The sequence below is a fragment of the Hippoglossus stenolepis genome, chromosome 18 (genome assembly GCF_022539355.2).
Source record: "Hippoglossus stenolepis isolate QCI-W04-F060 chromosome 18, HSTE1.2, whole genome shotgun sequence".
Taxonomy (NCBI): domain Eukaryota; kingdom Metazoa; phylum Chordata; class Actinopteri; order Pleuronectiformes; family Pleuronectidae; genus Hippoglossus; species Hippoglossus stenolepis.
The window spans coordinates 19,698,387-19,715,429 of record NC_061500.1 but is presented as its reverse complement, the minus strand read 5'-3'; the positions used below and the strand labels follow the sequence as shown (position 1 = coordinate 19,715,429).

Genomic DNA, 17,043 nt, shown 5'->3' with positions numbered 1-17,043 from the left:
TTCTTTCCCCATATTTTATTTGTTGTATCACCACCATGGAAGAATGACAGAAGGCGTCCAATAGGCATACACCCCGGGGCCTTAGGTTCTCAGGGGGCCCCAGAGCTTGATCCTCTGGTTAAAGTGATTGTTATAAACATTTATTCCTGAATAGTCCAAGAACTCAATGAAAAAACAGGGATATCCCAATCATTTTCAAATCCTTGATAATAATATTATTAGTAATATGGAGTCTGCTTGTCTGATCTGCCACTAAAAAATATTTTCAGATGTATTTTCCTGATCAGTTGGTTAATCATTCTCTTAAACCAAAATTACAGAAAATAACATAAAATAGCAATTTGAACTTCGCAGTTGGACATAATCAGTTTCAAGAGTTTATTTTATCTGACCAATTGTCCAAAACCCAAGATGTTAAATTGATCTCACATAACAAAGAAAAAAGTCAAAGCTTCACATTTAAGAAGCTGGAATCAGCAAAAACAAACCTGCAGATTAAACAGGCATGATAATGAAAGGGACTTCTTATCAGTAATACAAATATTGGAGGATGGAATGACAAACATATTTCAGTCATATATTTTGTTTTGCTCAATGTTAAAGATATTATAAAAACAAAGAAAATAAAAATAACTATAAATGGTCCTTAACTTAGTCATTCTGGGCTTGTTTAGGGCCCTAAAATCATTAAATTCACCCCTACATCAACCACCCCCCCCCATCCACAGCCAAGTGGTGCCATCTCTACTAGTTGTATTTATTATTGAAACGTTAAAGGCCTATTCAATCACATGAGGCCCACCAGCTCACTGTTTCCTCGAACTTGAGGAAATTGGAAAAACTGAAGCGTTGATTGTTTTGATGTTAAGTCTCTCCTCTTCCATGAGGTATCAAGTTTGGAGTTCCACGGAAACTTTTGAGACATTGGGCAACACACTGAGGCAATCGCAACTGGTGAGATTGGTTCAGTTTAAAGACTGTAGCCCACTGACTGGTCACAGTGTTATGTCTCTGTTCGTCCTCCTAAAGTAACTGATACAGTAACTAAACTCAGGTGTGTGCTCCCACAACACAGTGTTCATGTGTACAATGACGTCGAACTGAGGAGAGACAAGCATTCATTGTCTGAGAGCAGCCCCTGGCACCAACTGACCTTAATCATAAGCAACACAGACCCGACTGTTTACCGTCCAGCTATTCACTTTGGCTCATTTTAATCAACATCAGAAATGAGCTACTTTTGGATCCTGGAGTGAAACCACTGATATATAGGACTGAGAAAAGATAAGCTGTTCTCAGGGCTGGTTTATTGAACTTTTTGCATTATCTTGCCAAGTATTAGGGTGAGGAGTGCCTGAGTGTTGAAAACTAAACCCAGGCAGTCACCTTTTATTTTCTTTTAACACTTATTTATTTGTTTGTCTCTAGTTGACCACATCCTGGAAATCTTAAACCAGCCTGGAAACAGCATCGCCGGCTCCCAGTCCCTGTTCCCCCAGATCACTGACCTTTCACATGTGACCAGCGAAGCTATCCAGGGCAGCGGAGACATAGACTCTCTGGAGCCCTCACCCATCAACCTGCCTCCAACTGTCAGCTTTTTCAATGGAAAACACGAGGTAGTTGGACGTTTTTAAGGATCATCTTGGTTCTTTCCAACCTGAGTTTATTTTTCGTAGTTTTGTCCGTTGTTTCTATCATTAATGATATTGCTATAATATATGTTCTCGTGGTTTGTCCTTGGTGTTTTCTTGCTGCTACTTTTGCAGTTTTTATTGGGATTTCAAACGAGTTTAATCAAACAAAATGATACAGATTTTTTGTGCAATAAGAAGAACAGCTAAATCAACCTCTGAAGAGAAAGTTTTGGGTTATTGCCTATAATTTTTGGTTAAATATTTTCATTTTTTTGTCCATGCCCATTACAGTTCAGTTTTGATTTGATCAAAATGTGACACATTTCCCCATTTCCTGTATTGACCTGTCTTCCTGCCTCTCTGATCTGACCAGGTGACATTTGAGCCAGAGCAGCCAGAGGAAGCTCGAGGGGATCAGTTTGAGACGGCTACTCCTGTTCGAGTAGAAGACATGGAAGTGGAGGAGAAGGAGGACGGGGAAAGCGTGACTCCTTTTGACTACAGTGTCTTAGAAATCCAAACAGAGGCGACACCGCCAGAGGAAACCAGTGATGCAGTCACTCACCCTGCAAATATGTATCCAGATGTGGTAACAGACTCGGACACTGACGTATACAAGGTCCCTTATGTCTTTACAGACTTTGAGAGCGTCAGAACTCAAAAACCAGATCAGATCACCACAACCCCAGCCATGCACCATGTCTCATCACTAGCATCCACCACACTATCAACACCAGTCCTCTCTGGTGTCTCCCAGCCTGTCATTGATGTTGTCTCTGCCTGTGAGGACACACAGGGTTCTCCAAACTGTGACACAGACGCTGCTACACAGGAGGGCTCCGCACATGATGCTTTGCCCACTCCAGCTGCAGACAGCCGGTTGAGCATGATTACCGATGAGGCCGAAATTGGGGGGACGGAGTTACCAACTTTTATCCCAGACACACAGTCACGAGAAACCACCACACAGACTCAGACTGAAGACTTTGAAGCATCTGCCTCCGGAGATGAAGCTTCAGGACAAGATGAAGCTTCAGGACAAGACCCACCGGAGACACCTGGACTTACCAGCACACACCCACCGATTTATTCGACCCTTCACACCCAGCAGCCTCAACCTGCAGCAGGTACCGAAGTAACAGAAGTCCCTGAAGTTTTACAGGCTGTTGACACAGTTACAGAAACAGGCTCAGGTGCGGAGCAGCTGTCTGGAGAGAGGGAGGTTTCTGAGGAACAGCGCAATCTGGTTGACCTTCCCAGAGAGGTTGCTGTTACTGTTTTACCAGCTGTGGTGGAAGTTTTAGAGCACACCACTCTCCCTACACACATGAAGAACACAACCTCTGAATCTAGCACATCAAAACCCTTCACACATCACTCCTCTGCTGTCACAGACGATAAGAAACATCCTGCTGTTACCGCTGAGCCTGCACCCACAACCTCTGAATCTAGCACATCAAAACCCTTCACACATCGCTCCTCTGCTGTCACAGACGATAAGAAACATCCTGCTGTTACCGCTGAGCCTGCACCCACAACCTCTGAATCTAGCACATCAAAACCCTTCACACATCGCTCCTCTGCTGTCACAGACGATAAGAAACATCCTGCTGTTACCGCTGAGCCTGCACCCACAACCTCTGATGGCGACGACACGCACCCCACCAACCCTTACAGAGACCAGGCTCTACAGTCCACCACAAGTTCCTATAAGTATGTAAGCCAGCCAATGCTGTCCACCACATTGTACACATTCGACCAAAGCACCCACTCCGTCCCCCAGTGGGCACTGTCCCCCGACCCAGCTGCCACCCCTCTCCCAGAGGATGATTTCGTGGATTACGACAGAGAGATTGTCCCTTCTCTGGTGGAGTCGCTGCCTCAGATACCAGAAGAGACCATGGCCACAGAGCAACCACAGGCTGGCACTGATTCAGCTTACTCTGTGGAGGCCAGCACTGTGAATGTCAGAGGTACTGTTCTGGAGCTATTTCAATGTTGTCCTATTCATAGGATGTTTGAGAATGAGGAAAATCCATAGTTTCCTTAGCCTACAAATCTACCTGTGTCTAAAATCTTTAAATTGTTTGTTTGAAAAATAGATAGGAATTTTCTGCCATGTTCTAAGACACACATTATAACACAAGTCATTGCCAATCAGAGCCAGGGCCGATTACGACCCGTGTCTATTGTAGGGTCGTTTAACGCCGATTTTTTTGTCTGCGATTCCCACTGCAGACAAAAGTTAGTGGGTGTTAGAGAGGCTTTTTAACCACTGGAAAATGGGTTGAAGAGAAGTTGACATGTCCCAGGAATAGAGGGAACATCTCTAATAATCCTCGTAGACATGGAGCAGCCGTGCACTGCAATTTAGCTTCGATCTAATTAGAATCAATTAATAGAAGTATGTTGAAAAGTTTAATTTATTTTATCATGATAACCTTGTGTGGATGCTTTCTGTAGAACAACTTGCACAAGTAACACATAGGTTCCATTGCGGTGACAGGACATGTCATCACTGCTCATGATGCACTTACGAGCATGTTATTCATGGGTTTTCCTTTGCATTGGGCTATTTGTGTAGATCTCCTACCGTGCTCAACTGGTGTGTGTCAGAATGGAGGCTCCTGCTACAAGAGGGGAGCACAAGATATCTGCGTGTGTGCACCTGGATACACTGGGCAGCACTGTGAAACAGGTACACACACACACACACACACTACGCTATCGAGCACAGAGACAGATAACTTTATATATTTTTTTACAAACTGTGCTGACCCCATAGTGACAGATGGATGGCGTGGAATAATAACAGGCTTGTGCTGTGTGTCTGCAGATGTTGATGAGTGTCAGTCTAACCCGTGTCTGAATGGAGCCACCTGTCTGGATGGAGTCAACTCCTTCACCTGTCTCTGCCTGCCCAGCTACGCAGGAGAGCTCTGTGAACAAGGTCAGCCCCTCCTCAATAATTACATTCAATAACTGTTCAAGATGAAAGCCCTACGGGAAAATTTTTCATCAACTAACACTTTACTATAATTCAAGTCTTATTTGTATTTGAAATCTATTGGTGATAATAGCTGATGGAATGTATTTCATGTGGGACGAGGAGCCGGTACTCGAACCACTGACCTTCTGGTTAGTGAACAACTTGCTCTAACTCTAGCTCAAGTAACAAATGGATACAAGTTTTTTCAAAAAACAATAATATAGTGTAATATGTTCACATTAATTCAATAACTCAACCCTTGCAGCCAAATCCTACTTTGCAGGATTGACAGTGTGGTGCCACGTTGCAATCAAAACACCTATTTATCCAGATCATCTGAAGCACTTTATTTGAAGGTAGAACTGAAAGTGGACGGAAGCCTGAAATGTTGCTAATAGTCTCTCCTGTCCTGAATATTGCTGAATATTATTGTCCTACTGAATATTATTGTTGTGTGTTTGTATGAGACATTCATTTGTGAATAGTCAAAGCTTTGACAGACAGAGAGAGATGAGGACAACAAACTGACCTGAATGTTTTTGGCTTTTGTTTTTTTTAGGGGATCATCTAGACTAGTTTGGTTATTCAACACACTTCTCACATCTTGCAAATTTTGTTGAAATATGTAACCCTGTCACATGGTCATGTTACTGTCCCAGTGGTAAACATGATTGGAGACTTGTGACACACAAAACTATCATTACGATTAAAATAGCTATTCATAATTAATATTGATGTATACTGAATAATGTTGGATTACAGTTTCATAATAATAATAATAATAATACAAATGTTCAAAGCTTCAAAGCATTCAGGTCAGATTTTATGTTTTTTCTTTCAACACCTTGTGAAGGAAATATGTAGAGGTTTCTTTATCACATGGCAGCTACTGTTTGTTGACAGGTTAGTTTCTTTTTGTCATGGTGTTGCTGTTTTATCACTGATTATAAGCAAAACTACAAAACAGTATCCGACCAAAAGTGAAGTTATATTCTTAGAAGCGATCTTATCATGTGTAGTAGGCACCCATGTGCACACAGGTGGATACATAATGTAGTCTGAGGTTATGTCTCTGGTCTCCAGCTGTCCTGCAGCACTGGGCGTTGGCTCCTCGGCAGATTAGTTCCAGCCTCTCGTCCAACATTTCTGTCATTACTCAGCAGCTAATTGAGGTTCAGGCCAACAAGTCCACTCCAGGGATTAATATTTTCCATGAAAATTCACCAGCTTTAAGGGGCTGACATTTTAATATGTCTTCCTGTTATTCTATGCGCAGAAGTAAGGCGTTATTATGTTAGAATATGACATGATAAGGCCACATTCCTCATTACATACTACAGTCTAGTTGTATATGGCGTAACATTAAAATAATGGCTAATGCATCAGTTCAGTTATTCTAGTAACAGCTTTAATAGACAAGGGATTGTCAAAGTCCATTGTCAAAGTTTATCACTGACCTGCCTACAATTATTTCTTAAACTTGAATGACTGAGGACATATTGTACATTAATACATTACACAGCTTTATGCATCATATATTGTTACATGTTTACAAAATTCACACATTTATACCGACTGAAAGCTCCTTTTAAGCTCTTTAGGAAAAAGACACCAATTTTAAGTTTTGCATTGTTTAAGTACAATGTAACTAGAATGTAAAAGTAAAAGTACCTACTGCCACTATGCAGTATGCAGAATGGTCTCTGTCAGATTCATATTACCTCATACTACATGTATAATTATTAATGACGCATTAACATTAAGCAGAAATAGAGGGGATTCTAGTTTCTACATAAATCTGTGACTTAATTTACTGTTCAACGTACTGTATATTCTTATTTACATTAATCTCCAAAGTAACCACTAAATATAAAGGTAGTGATGTAATAACTATGTTATGGCCTCTTAACATGTTGTAGGCATAGATGAGTATGAAATAGCATTAAAGTAAAGCACTCAAGTAAAGTAAAAGTTATTAAGTAGTAAATGCACTAAGTTAATTTTGATCAGCGTTGGTTTAAATATATGTAAAATTGAACGTCTTTATTTATTAGTGTATTGTTTTCAATCCTCTTTTCACTACCACTGCATTACAAAAAGTTGTATAAACAAGAAGTGGAAATCTGAGTGTGCAGGGTGTATCAATGTGAATCCATTTAAAGGTTGTATGCAACTTGGATGTAAATACAATCCCTGTGTAGTTTATACAGTGCATCTTCATACAGTAGTTGGCAGACAGAGGAGCAGACACAGATGTCCTCTCGTAGTTTTCTGCCAGTGGAAAGAAGGAGAAAGAAACAGATAATTGCTCCATTATTTTGCCAGAAAGCTTTTGCAGCTGTGTGGCTAAATACTGCCTCAGACTTATTAAACTCTTTATTAAAGTCAGGCTCCCCCTCATCTTCTGGAAGAGGCACTGTTTGGGCTGGCCCTCTGTACCCAACCAATTCCCTCTTTATATCAGAATGGTGCTGTGTGACTTCCAAACTGCCAGAAGGAGAGTCATGGATTACTGCTCCGCATTTATTAGTGGGCATGGAGACCTCACCTGACCCTCCAGGTGGCTACACAGTGGAGTTGTAAAGACGAAGTGGGCTGACGATAGCTAATATCCCAAAGCCTCGACAGCAACTTTCCATCACGGCTTTATTGGCATGCTCATTATCCTGAAGCCATTGATACAAAGCAGCCATTGTTTACTGAGCCTGCCAAAGCAGAGAGCTGATTATATAGTTTAAAGTCATTGCATATCAAACTAAATGTGTGTGTTAGGCCTGAACTGTGTGTAAGAGGGGTGTGTGTGTGTGTGTGTGTGTGTGTGTGTGTGTGTGTGTGTGTGTGTGTGTGTGTGTGTGTGTGTGTGTGCGTGTGTGTGTGTGTGTGTGTGCGTGTGTGTGTGTTTGACCTGCAGACAACTGGAGAGTTGTGAGGGTTAATGAAGTCCATCTTTATGTTACTGAGCTTATTGAATGAGGGGCCATTGTTCCCCAGCTGGCCCTCAACTCCCCGACTCTCTCAGTCTCTCTCTCGCTCTCTCTCTCGCTCTCTCTCTCTCTGGCCTGAACAACAGTTTGATGAGAAATAAACAAATCGGAGCTGTTGTGTAGCTGCAATAGGCTCAATGTTACAACACTGTGGGTCCAAACCAACTTGACAGTGACAGTATTAAGAGCCTTGTTCCAAACAGGACTGTTACACGGAATGTGAATTATATTTCATCACACACTATAAAACCGACAACCACATCCAGACTACAACATTTCTGAATCAGAGAAGATGTGGACATCTTCTGTTGGTTGTTTATTGAGAGTTTGGAGCAGTTGCTCTATGTGACCTTTTTGGTTCGAACAAACTCGGGTCTGTTTGGCTGTTTAGTGCGACTTGTTCGGGCCATCGTGGAAGCTATTCTAACTCTGCGCTTGTGCCGTGTTTTGTTTACATCTATTTATTCATTTGGCCAAAGTGACCTACAAATTACCCACAGTCCAGGACATGGGCGGATTAAGGTGAAGTCATTGAGAAATGCCTCAAATCAAAGTGCCACAATGTTGCAGGTGCATTCAAGAAAATAAAGTGAACAGTACGTGCCTAGAATAGTTTTTTCGTTTTTGAGAAAGTGCTTTAGAGTCAAATTAATTCAGACATTTTGGATTTCCTTCCTCACAGTGACAGTAGGACTAGTCATCTTTCATTTGCAGATCATATGGAACGGAGGTCTCACACACATGCATGAGGTAGTTGAGGTGGGTGGGTGCTGTGCTAGAGTTAACTCTGCTAGCACCAATAGGAAGCCTGCAGAGGCTCTGTGCTTACTTGTATTAACATGTGTTTCTAATCTGATCACAATTGCACAGCTCTAAGTTCGTCAGTGCAAACCTGGCATGAGAGCGCATCTCTACATGAGTTTCCAATGAGCACTATTGATTGTATCTCACTTCCCCTGCATACATGTAAACAAACACGTGCATCATTCCCATTTGCAGAGACTAAATAGGTTGTTGTTTTTGACTGGTGGGAGGCAGCAGTGCACTTCCCATGCCTAGTCTCAAGAAGGAGAAATTAATACAATAAGGACTGGTCCTCTTCTTTGGTGTGGTCCATACAAATCAAATCAACCAAGATGTGTGACGCATACTTCTCTATGGGCTGTTTTTTATTTTCAGACATTGTGGACAAAGCAAACTTGTGCAATCTGAATTCGTAGCTTCAATGTTTTCTCGACCTGATAGAAATTAATACTCACCCCAACCCTTCCTCTGATTGGGTTACGTTTAGTGTTAGAGATGAAATAACATCACGCCACACAGGGGCAGAGTAGGGTCTTCATCCAACTTGGAGGGAAAATAACATGAACGAGTGTAAATTAGTAAGTAGGCTACTTCAACTTACACAGAGGACAACAGTTGGCACACAGTTAAAAGAGCTCTCATGCGTCCCAGAACACCTCTGAATGTGGTCTTAGTGATCAGATCTCAAATGTGTCAATGTGTCTTGGGTGCATTCACCTCTGTACTTAGAGCTGTCCACCAGTGACCAGATCACTTGAAACTCCTGTCAGTGCCAGGTCTGAACAGGGCCAGATAATAATGAAATGAGGAGTGACATTAGCTTTCTTCAGCTGGACGAAGCTCAGATGTGATGCTGCACTTTAGACCATTTGCGGATGTTGAACTGTCCGCGCTGCAGCCTTGCCAGAAGAATGTTAACAGTAGTCACAGCCAGAAATGACCAGTGGTGACATGACTTGTTGATAGGTGCAACATTCTCAGGGAAAGTTATGTCATCATATCATAGTATAATTTCAACGACACTTCAGAACGCAGACTGAAGGTGCTGGGGATTGAACCACTTACCTTTTGGTTAATGGACAACCCTCTCTACCAGCTAAGCTTTCAAAGTATCATCAAGTACTGTGAATCCACTGCTGAGTCAATACAACTGTCAGCATGCTTATTGTTTGTATTAGTACAGGATCATACAATAAAATCTTCACCACAGGGTGTTTATAGAAACAGTATGTTATTGTAAAGCTGATGGTGTTTTTACAACTTTATTCAATATTAAGCAACACAGTTATTTCACTATTTCCTTGTGTTCCTCTCCGCAGACACTGAGGTGTGTGGATTTGGTTGGCAGAAGTTCCAGTCCCACTGCTATAAGTACTTCACACACCGTCGCACCTGGGACGCTGCTGAGAGGGAGTGTCGGCTGCACGGCGCCCACCTGGCCAGTATCCTGTCACAGGAGGAACACCTGTTCGTCAACCGTAAGTCCACGATGTGGCACCGGCGCAGTCCAATCGAGCTACAGCTGTGTTGCGGCATTCTCCGTCATTATAGATAGAAGATAGATAATCGTCCTTAACTTAATCTTCCAAACAATTCTTATGATCATTGAAGTCTACTGAGAAGCTGAGCTAACAGGTCGACACTCCAAGTCCAAATCCAACGTCAGATTAAAAAATATATATTAACTCTATTTTTGTGCCTCCCATTGATAATCACAGTAAGCATGCATCTCTAAAGCAGGTCTAGAACTGTGTTGGAGAGCTAAAGCCTCAATGCTGTGTAGGTCTGTGCTGTAATCCACAGATGAGTGTCAGGAAGATAGAATGAGTAATAAAACGTAGTTAGTTCAAACAGAGAGGAGACAAAGAGTTTCCATGAAAGACCAAAGCCCATTGTGTTTTCAACATGTTGACGTCCAGTTTATTTGTCAAAGCTGTTGACTGGGAAGAAATGGGCTTGTGCAGTTTCCAAACATTTCCTCTGCTTCCAGCCGTCTCTCATTTGTTCACACCCTTGATTATTTTCCTCTGCCCCTGATGCCATGCACATGTTCAAACCACAAACAAGCTCTCCTCAAAAGCATGTGCAAGGGGATAATCCTGATCCCATGCGTCCAGATAGCCACTAACCAGCTGCTTTATGCTAAAGGTGGAGGCTGCTCTCTGACATTAAAACCTTCCCCATGTTTCCTACTGTGTGAGTTACATCAATGCAGACTCAAAGTTAGTTTCTGGTGTGTTTTGCTCTGCAGGCCTGGGCAGCGATTACCAGTGGATTGGCCTTAATGACAAGATGTTTGAGAGGGACTTCAGGTGGACTGATGGCCAGCCAATGGTAAGACAATCACACAGTTTAACAGAGTGGTCCGCAGACAACTGTGTCTGCTCTGTCTCTACCGATGGCAATGTCATTCGTCCTCTTCCATCTAGACTAATCTGAGTCATTGTCTATTTGATGGATTGCCAAGAAATTGAGTGCTGACATTCTCAGGTCCCAGAGGATGAATCAGGCTTGTTTTGTTAATCCTCTGACTTTTCCTTTATGGCACCGTTAGGTTGACAATTGTGGTTTTGGGTGAAATATCTCGACCACCATTGGATGGATTGTCATGACATCTGGTTCAGGCCTTCATTCTTTAGCATGAATTGTAATAACTCTGGTGACTTTCTATTTCTTTTTCAAAGAAGCAGACAAGGTAGAGGTTTAACAAGTTTTCTTTTCAGCATTATTTAAGGTGCTGAGTAGGGCTGAAATATTTAGTCAATTATTTAGTCCAAACAGAAACTATTTATAAATTGTCCATTCAATCATTGGACAAAAGTAGTCAATATTCACCCATCCGGGCCTCTTCAATCTGAGAATTAGCTTTTTTCTTTCTAATTTTAAAATAAATTTCAACTTTTGGTCAGACCTAACAATTTGAAGATGGCAACTTCAGCATGTGAGCTGACTTATGCAGTGGAAATGGAGGATGATGAGAGGAGAGGGACTGAAATCTGACACTGGGGTGATTCTGTTGTAATGTGTTATCATTCAGAATAAGGGCACACCCTTACTGGGGTGAACTTTGTTAAGAGTTGTATGTGTGCATACAGTAGAGTACCTGTTTTGTACAGGACAACAGCATGCAGACAGTCAGTGTGTTCATTTTCTCTTTTTCATGGTCATGTCTAATTGTACAAACTATACAAACTAATCTTATCGGTGGATTTCAGCCTCAGAAAGCTTTTAGTCTGTTTAAGGCTGAGGTGATGGTTGTCTCAGTAGCACCACTCTCTGGTCTCTCAATGACTTACACCCAGCCACATGTGATGAAAAATCCCCATCCCCTCATGGGGAGAGGCAGGGATTCCATGGCCCTTACACAGACATATGTTTCTGTATATTTGAGCTCTATAAACCGTGGCAGGGTATTAGTGAAAATCATCTTAAGTTTCCGCATATGATGAACTGGTGACCCAGTTTGGAGATTTTTAAGGCAGCGTACAGAGGTATTAGGTACTGACTTAAGCCTTTTTACAGTTCACAGTAAAGTAGTAGAAATTGTGTTCTGACAGCAATACGACCACTGGAGGCCGAACCAGCCGGACAGCTTCTTCCAGTCAGGAGAGGACTGTGTGGTGATGATTTGGCACGAGGGAGGACAGTGGAACGATGTGCCCTGCAACTATCACCTGACTTTCACCTGCAAAAAGGGAACAGGTATGGTCATGAAGTAACACACAAAACTCTCAAAATAAGATTTCTCTGACCCTGTTGACGTTTGTGAGGGGCTGTAAGTCGAGCTGCTGCTAACATTTCCTCAGCTTGTCTTTATGATAACTTAAGATCGAGACATCCGATGACTGAAATCCTTCATCTGGTTAAAATATGTAATTAAAATCAACCAAGATCTAAAGTTGAATCATAAAATGAAACATAAAATCTAGATAAAAAGTGAATTTTGACTCTTTCATGAGACAGACACAACACTGACAAATGTACAAAGGGGATGTGATGCCACTGCAAGTGACCAAATGAAACGCACCGTTATCTCGAATAACAAGTTTGAAAATATAATAAAACACAATATTATTTAAGAACGCGACTCAACAACATGAACAACACAGGTCTAGTTTTTTTTCAAACATTTTGGAAAAATGTGGAAAAGTTACATATTAACACTTTAAAATGACTGACTGTATGAAAACAGAGACTGGTCCTCACTAGCAACAAGATGAGAACTCAGCTCTATCATATATTTTTTTAGAAAGACTAACAAAAGCTGCCTCAGTCACTTATCATGTTTAAATCCGATGCTCTCCAGATCAGATCTCAGAAAAGTTAAACTCCAGTTTGCCCACTGCTACTTTGTATTTTTGAATTTAATTTCTCTTTTTTGTTTGCTTCAATTAAGTGTCATGTGGACAGCCCCCTGTGGTGAAAGACACTCGAGTGTTTGGGGCCATGAAGCCTCGATATGAGATCAACTCCCTGCTACGCTATCACTGTAAACAGGGTTTCATCCAGAGACATGTCCCTACGATACGCTGCCGTGCAAACGGCCAATGGGACACGCCCAAAGTCACCTGCACCAGCCGTGAGTATTAACATCAGACTGTAGGACGATGTACTGTATCAGCACTTTGCTTCATTATTACAATCCTGTACAATGTTTTGAAGTGTTCTCACTTATTAATCTCTCTTCTTATAAATCTTTTCTCTTAGCTGCAACTTACCACAAGTCATTTGCTCCCCGGCACCGGAACAACAACAGCAGCAGCGAGCAACAAAACAGCCACCAGAACCATCACATTCATCACAGCAAGAGTCCTCAGAAAGAAACTCAAAACCAAGAGCAACAGCAGAGTTACAGCAGCCTGCAGAGCTTCTGGAACCCTTTTCAGAAGCGAGTCCAGCAGCAGCTGAGGGAGAAGAGGGAAGTGCATGTCCAAACACACAGGGAAGATCAGATGAGACACTGATTCGGTTTGTGGCTTTTATAAATCAGCTATGCTGCGGCAGCCAATCACAGCAGGCCTGCCATCACGGAGTCATCGATAGACAGATAGAGCGGTGTACTGAACTGTCTATCAATGGCTCTGAAAAGAACAAGAGGGATGTTTCACCAGCACATTGTCCACAAACACTCCAGGATCTGAACAGTAACACAAATGAGAAGTTAGTATATTCAGCAAGTTAAATCAGATTATATCACACCTGCCTATAATGTCACAATGTTCTTAACAGGAAGGTGCTGTAATCACGTCACTGTGTGGTTAACTTAATCGTCAGATACCACACAGCTGGTCTGTGACATCAGATTTTGTTTCTGTGTTCACTTTCTCCTGAACCGACAGAGAATCTGAACACACTTTGTCAACCCAGTGACGTGTGGGAAATCTTAGTTTAAAGGTACCATGTGTTTTTTGTATTTTTATGAACCAACAAAGATATATAACATATTTAGATATAACATATTTACTTTCATTGTTTCTCAACGAAATGAGTATGATCTGTGAGGCCTAATGCTATAAACTAGAAGGGAAGGGAATGGATCTTAAAAATTAGTTTTGGCTACTGCTTTGTTAAAATAAGAGGTAAAAGAATTGAGATTTCCACTTGTGCCTAGCAGCTCTTAAAAAACCAAAATGTCAGTGGTCGAGTTGTATTGTGGGTAATGTAGGCGTCAGGTTGTGGAAAAGACGAATAATACTATTTACTGCATATAAAGATGGACAACACGGGACGGGAAGTGTTAATTTGTCCAGTAAAATTGGAGTTGGTTAGTCATTTGATAAAAACAAGTTGAAACATCATGGTTGAAAGCTAAGACTGAATCATGGTTGGTTTAGCACATGTATCAATGGGACACTTCATCCCCAGATTGCTATGGCATGTCTGTGGCTCCAAATGGCCAATATGGTGGGGCGTTTGTATCCGGGGTACTCTAGCTTCATTTCTGGATAGTGGGAGGAAGTGGGGACCCGTCATCCATCTGTATGTACAGTCGATGGTGTTAACCATGCAGCATGAATGGAACAATAGGTTTCCATCCAAATGTAGAGCATGTATTTGGAGAAAATCTGCAAAATAAAAAGGAAGTGAATCCACATTTCCACCAACACAGCTCCAACAAAGAAACCCACATGAGAGAACATGATGTAAATCTGACATTCCTGTCAGTTTCATACGAGGAAGGTTCCAGACTCCTCGTCGCTCCAAACACTTCTGTGGTTTTCCTCTCTTTATGTACATATGTGTTTATCTACATATCCACATAGGTAGATGGAAATCCAGCTGATGCAGAAGTGCAGTGTTACATGAGTGAACTACCTAGGCTACCAAAACAGGGCCCAGTGATATCTTCCTCTGTGTCTGTAACCCTTCCCTTGTCAGGTTGTAGCAGCTCTTCGAAAGTCTTCTGACTGGTCTTCAGCTGTCTTGTCTTTGTTGGCGTATTGCTGCATTTCTTGGCACATTATCACTTCACTGTGACACAGAGACAAGATGCTAACATAACTCTGTAAACCTGTTGCTCCACAGTGCTAATGCGCCACTATTGGTCTAAATTCACACAAGGTACCTTTAATATTGGGAAGATTCTGCACATAACTAAATAAGCAGTAGTGTCAGTCTCAAAACCAAAACACACTATTCATTGAAATATTTGTGTTTTATTTTAATATGAGCCCAGTGGTTTTGAGAATAGTTATAATGTTATTGATAGACTATAAAAAGCATGAATTCATCACTTTAAATTATTATCATGAAACATCTTCACTTTGTCTAGTTTTGGGCTGTGCTGCTTACTATGACAATTCTTTTTTACTGGTTTATCTCCCTTGTAGTTTTTTTGTACAAAATATTTTAACACAGAAAATGATTTTTAAAGGAGAGATGGGAGATTTAAAGAGCGGCACACAGAGCTAAAGAGAGGTTATGAATGTGTGTGCTGTGGCTATTAATCATAGGATATATAATATAGATACTATATAAAGCCATATGAATTTAACTTATTGTATACTTTAAACCTATGAATGGACTGTGATATCAAATGAAGGTCATAGGAAGTAGTTCTGTTATGATGACTTCCTTTCTGTTTACTGTCATGCTGTTTCTTGCGGAGAGAACTTCTCATCATTTACATGAGTGGATGTTCGCTGCGTCTGTTTAGCAACCTTAGCTATTCCAGCTGTTGGGGCCTCTTATTTTGCTGTGGGTATTTTTGAGAGTATCTCGCTTGAAAATGTTCTACATAGTTATGCTGGGTTTTGTACGTGTTCTCAGCTACATGTAGTTTGTTGCTTTCTGCTGCACATGTGGAAACTGTGTTTTTAACTCAACTGATATGGGAATGTGAAAAAGCCACGTAGAGGCAACTTAAACATCATCAACAATATTTTGTAATTGATCCTGACACATTGTAGGTAGATACATTTTCCTTTTTATATATTGTTTGTCTATGTATATGCATTTTTTAAAAGTTCTTTTTCTACTCTGTGTGGTTGATCGGGTTTACTGTGTCTGTGGCACAAGAGCTTATGTTTTATGTTACTGTGTCTTTTTCCAGTCAAGTTACTGTAAAATGTTCATCATCCTGGTTTCATTGTCATTGTCAGCTGTGTGTGCAATAATACCAACTCATACCACAACCTGTTCTGTTTGTGGAGTTTTATTCCGAATCACAGTATTTGAATGAAGAGCCTTGCAATAAGTTCAATTATTTCTTTCTTGATCTGGGTGGTAAACACTGACTTGAGGCAGTTTCCATTCCAAAGTATTATAGGTATATTTCCAAACACACAGTTTTATTTCAGAGGATTAAGCTGTAATGGAGAAGTGCAAGAGCCCGGTGCATGTAGGTGACACACTCACATGATTTGTGAATATAGGCTATACAAATAAAAATGTATTGAAGATTGACACACAACACTTGTTAGCTTGGAATATTTTATTATTTTTGACAATAGGCAGAAATATAGAGTATATCCAGACTCATCCTTTAACTCAGCTTGTCAGTCCGGTCTGCCATAAGAGAAGAGTCTCAAAGGATGATGTCTCGTGAGTGCTGAAGAGTTTGAGTTAGCAGATAAGGACATTTTAATTAAGTTTCTTAGGCTTCCATGTTGATTTTCACCTTTATAACAATAACTATATGTTATATAGTATAAACATTACATAGGCTTATTTGTAGACTTCTGAAGTAAATGAATGCGGATGTAAAGTGCTTTGAGATCATGTATGTTATGATTTGGCGCTGTATAAACGAATGGTGGTCTGACACCTGAGTTGTCCTACTTTGCCACAGTCAAACAAACAGCCTTCTACAAACGTAAAAAACCCAACACGTCACCTACAATGTCGTCACTCAGTTCCTAAAACAGTTATGTGCTTTGGCAACATTCTGTATTTCAGTTGCAAAATCCACTGAAAGCAGCACCATGAATGGCCTTGGTGTTTCTGTCAGGAAAACATTTGTGTAAGCAGCGCCCCTCCCTTTGGAAACACGTTGAGCACATTACTGCATTACACAGGAACTGCACCTGCACTCTCTCTGCAAACAGCCCTCCTAAAGTCCACCTCAGCCCAACATGAACGCTGCTGACTTTTATTTTCTTTTGGGATGTCTCATAAAATGTCATGATGT

At 41.1% G+C, this 17,043-nt stretch overlaps 1 protein-coding gene across 1 annotated transcript in view; it reads left to right on the top strand.

Annotated features, from left to right (window-relative positions):
- Nucleotides 1–16,048, top strand: part of LOC118125511 (versican core protein) — a 29,561-nt gene extending 13,513 nt beyond the window's left edge. The window contains exons 8-16 of the mRNA XM_047344392.1: nucleotides 1,429–1,619; nucleotides 2,011–3,610; nucleotides 4,222–4,335; nucleotides 4,474–4,587; nucleotides 9,734–9,892; nucleotides 10,666–10,748; nucleotides 11,972–12,116; nucleotides 12,811–12,993; nucleotides 13,122–16,048. Of these exons, the coding sequence (XP_047200348.1) occupies nucleotides 1,429–1,619; nucleotides 2,011–3,610; nucleotides 4,222–4,335; nucleotides 4,474–4,587; nucleotides 9,734–9,892; nucleotides 10,666–10,748; nucleotides 11,972–12,116; nucleotides 12,811–12,993; nucleotides 13,122–13,378 (2,846 nt within the window). The 3' untranslated portion in view covers nucleotides 13,379–16,048. The remainder of the gene's footprint in view (nucleotides 1–1,428; nucleotides 1,620–2,010; nucleotides 3,611–4,221; nucleotides 4,336–4,473; nucleotides 4,588–9,733; nucleotides 9,893–10,665; nucleotides 10,749–11,971; nucleotides 12,117–12,810; nucleotides 12,994–13,121) is intronic.
- Nucleotides 16,049–17,043: the final 995 nt, after the last annotated feature.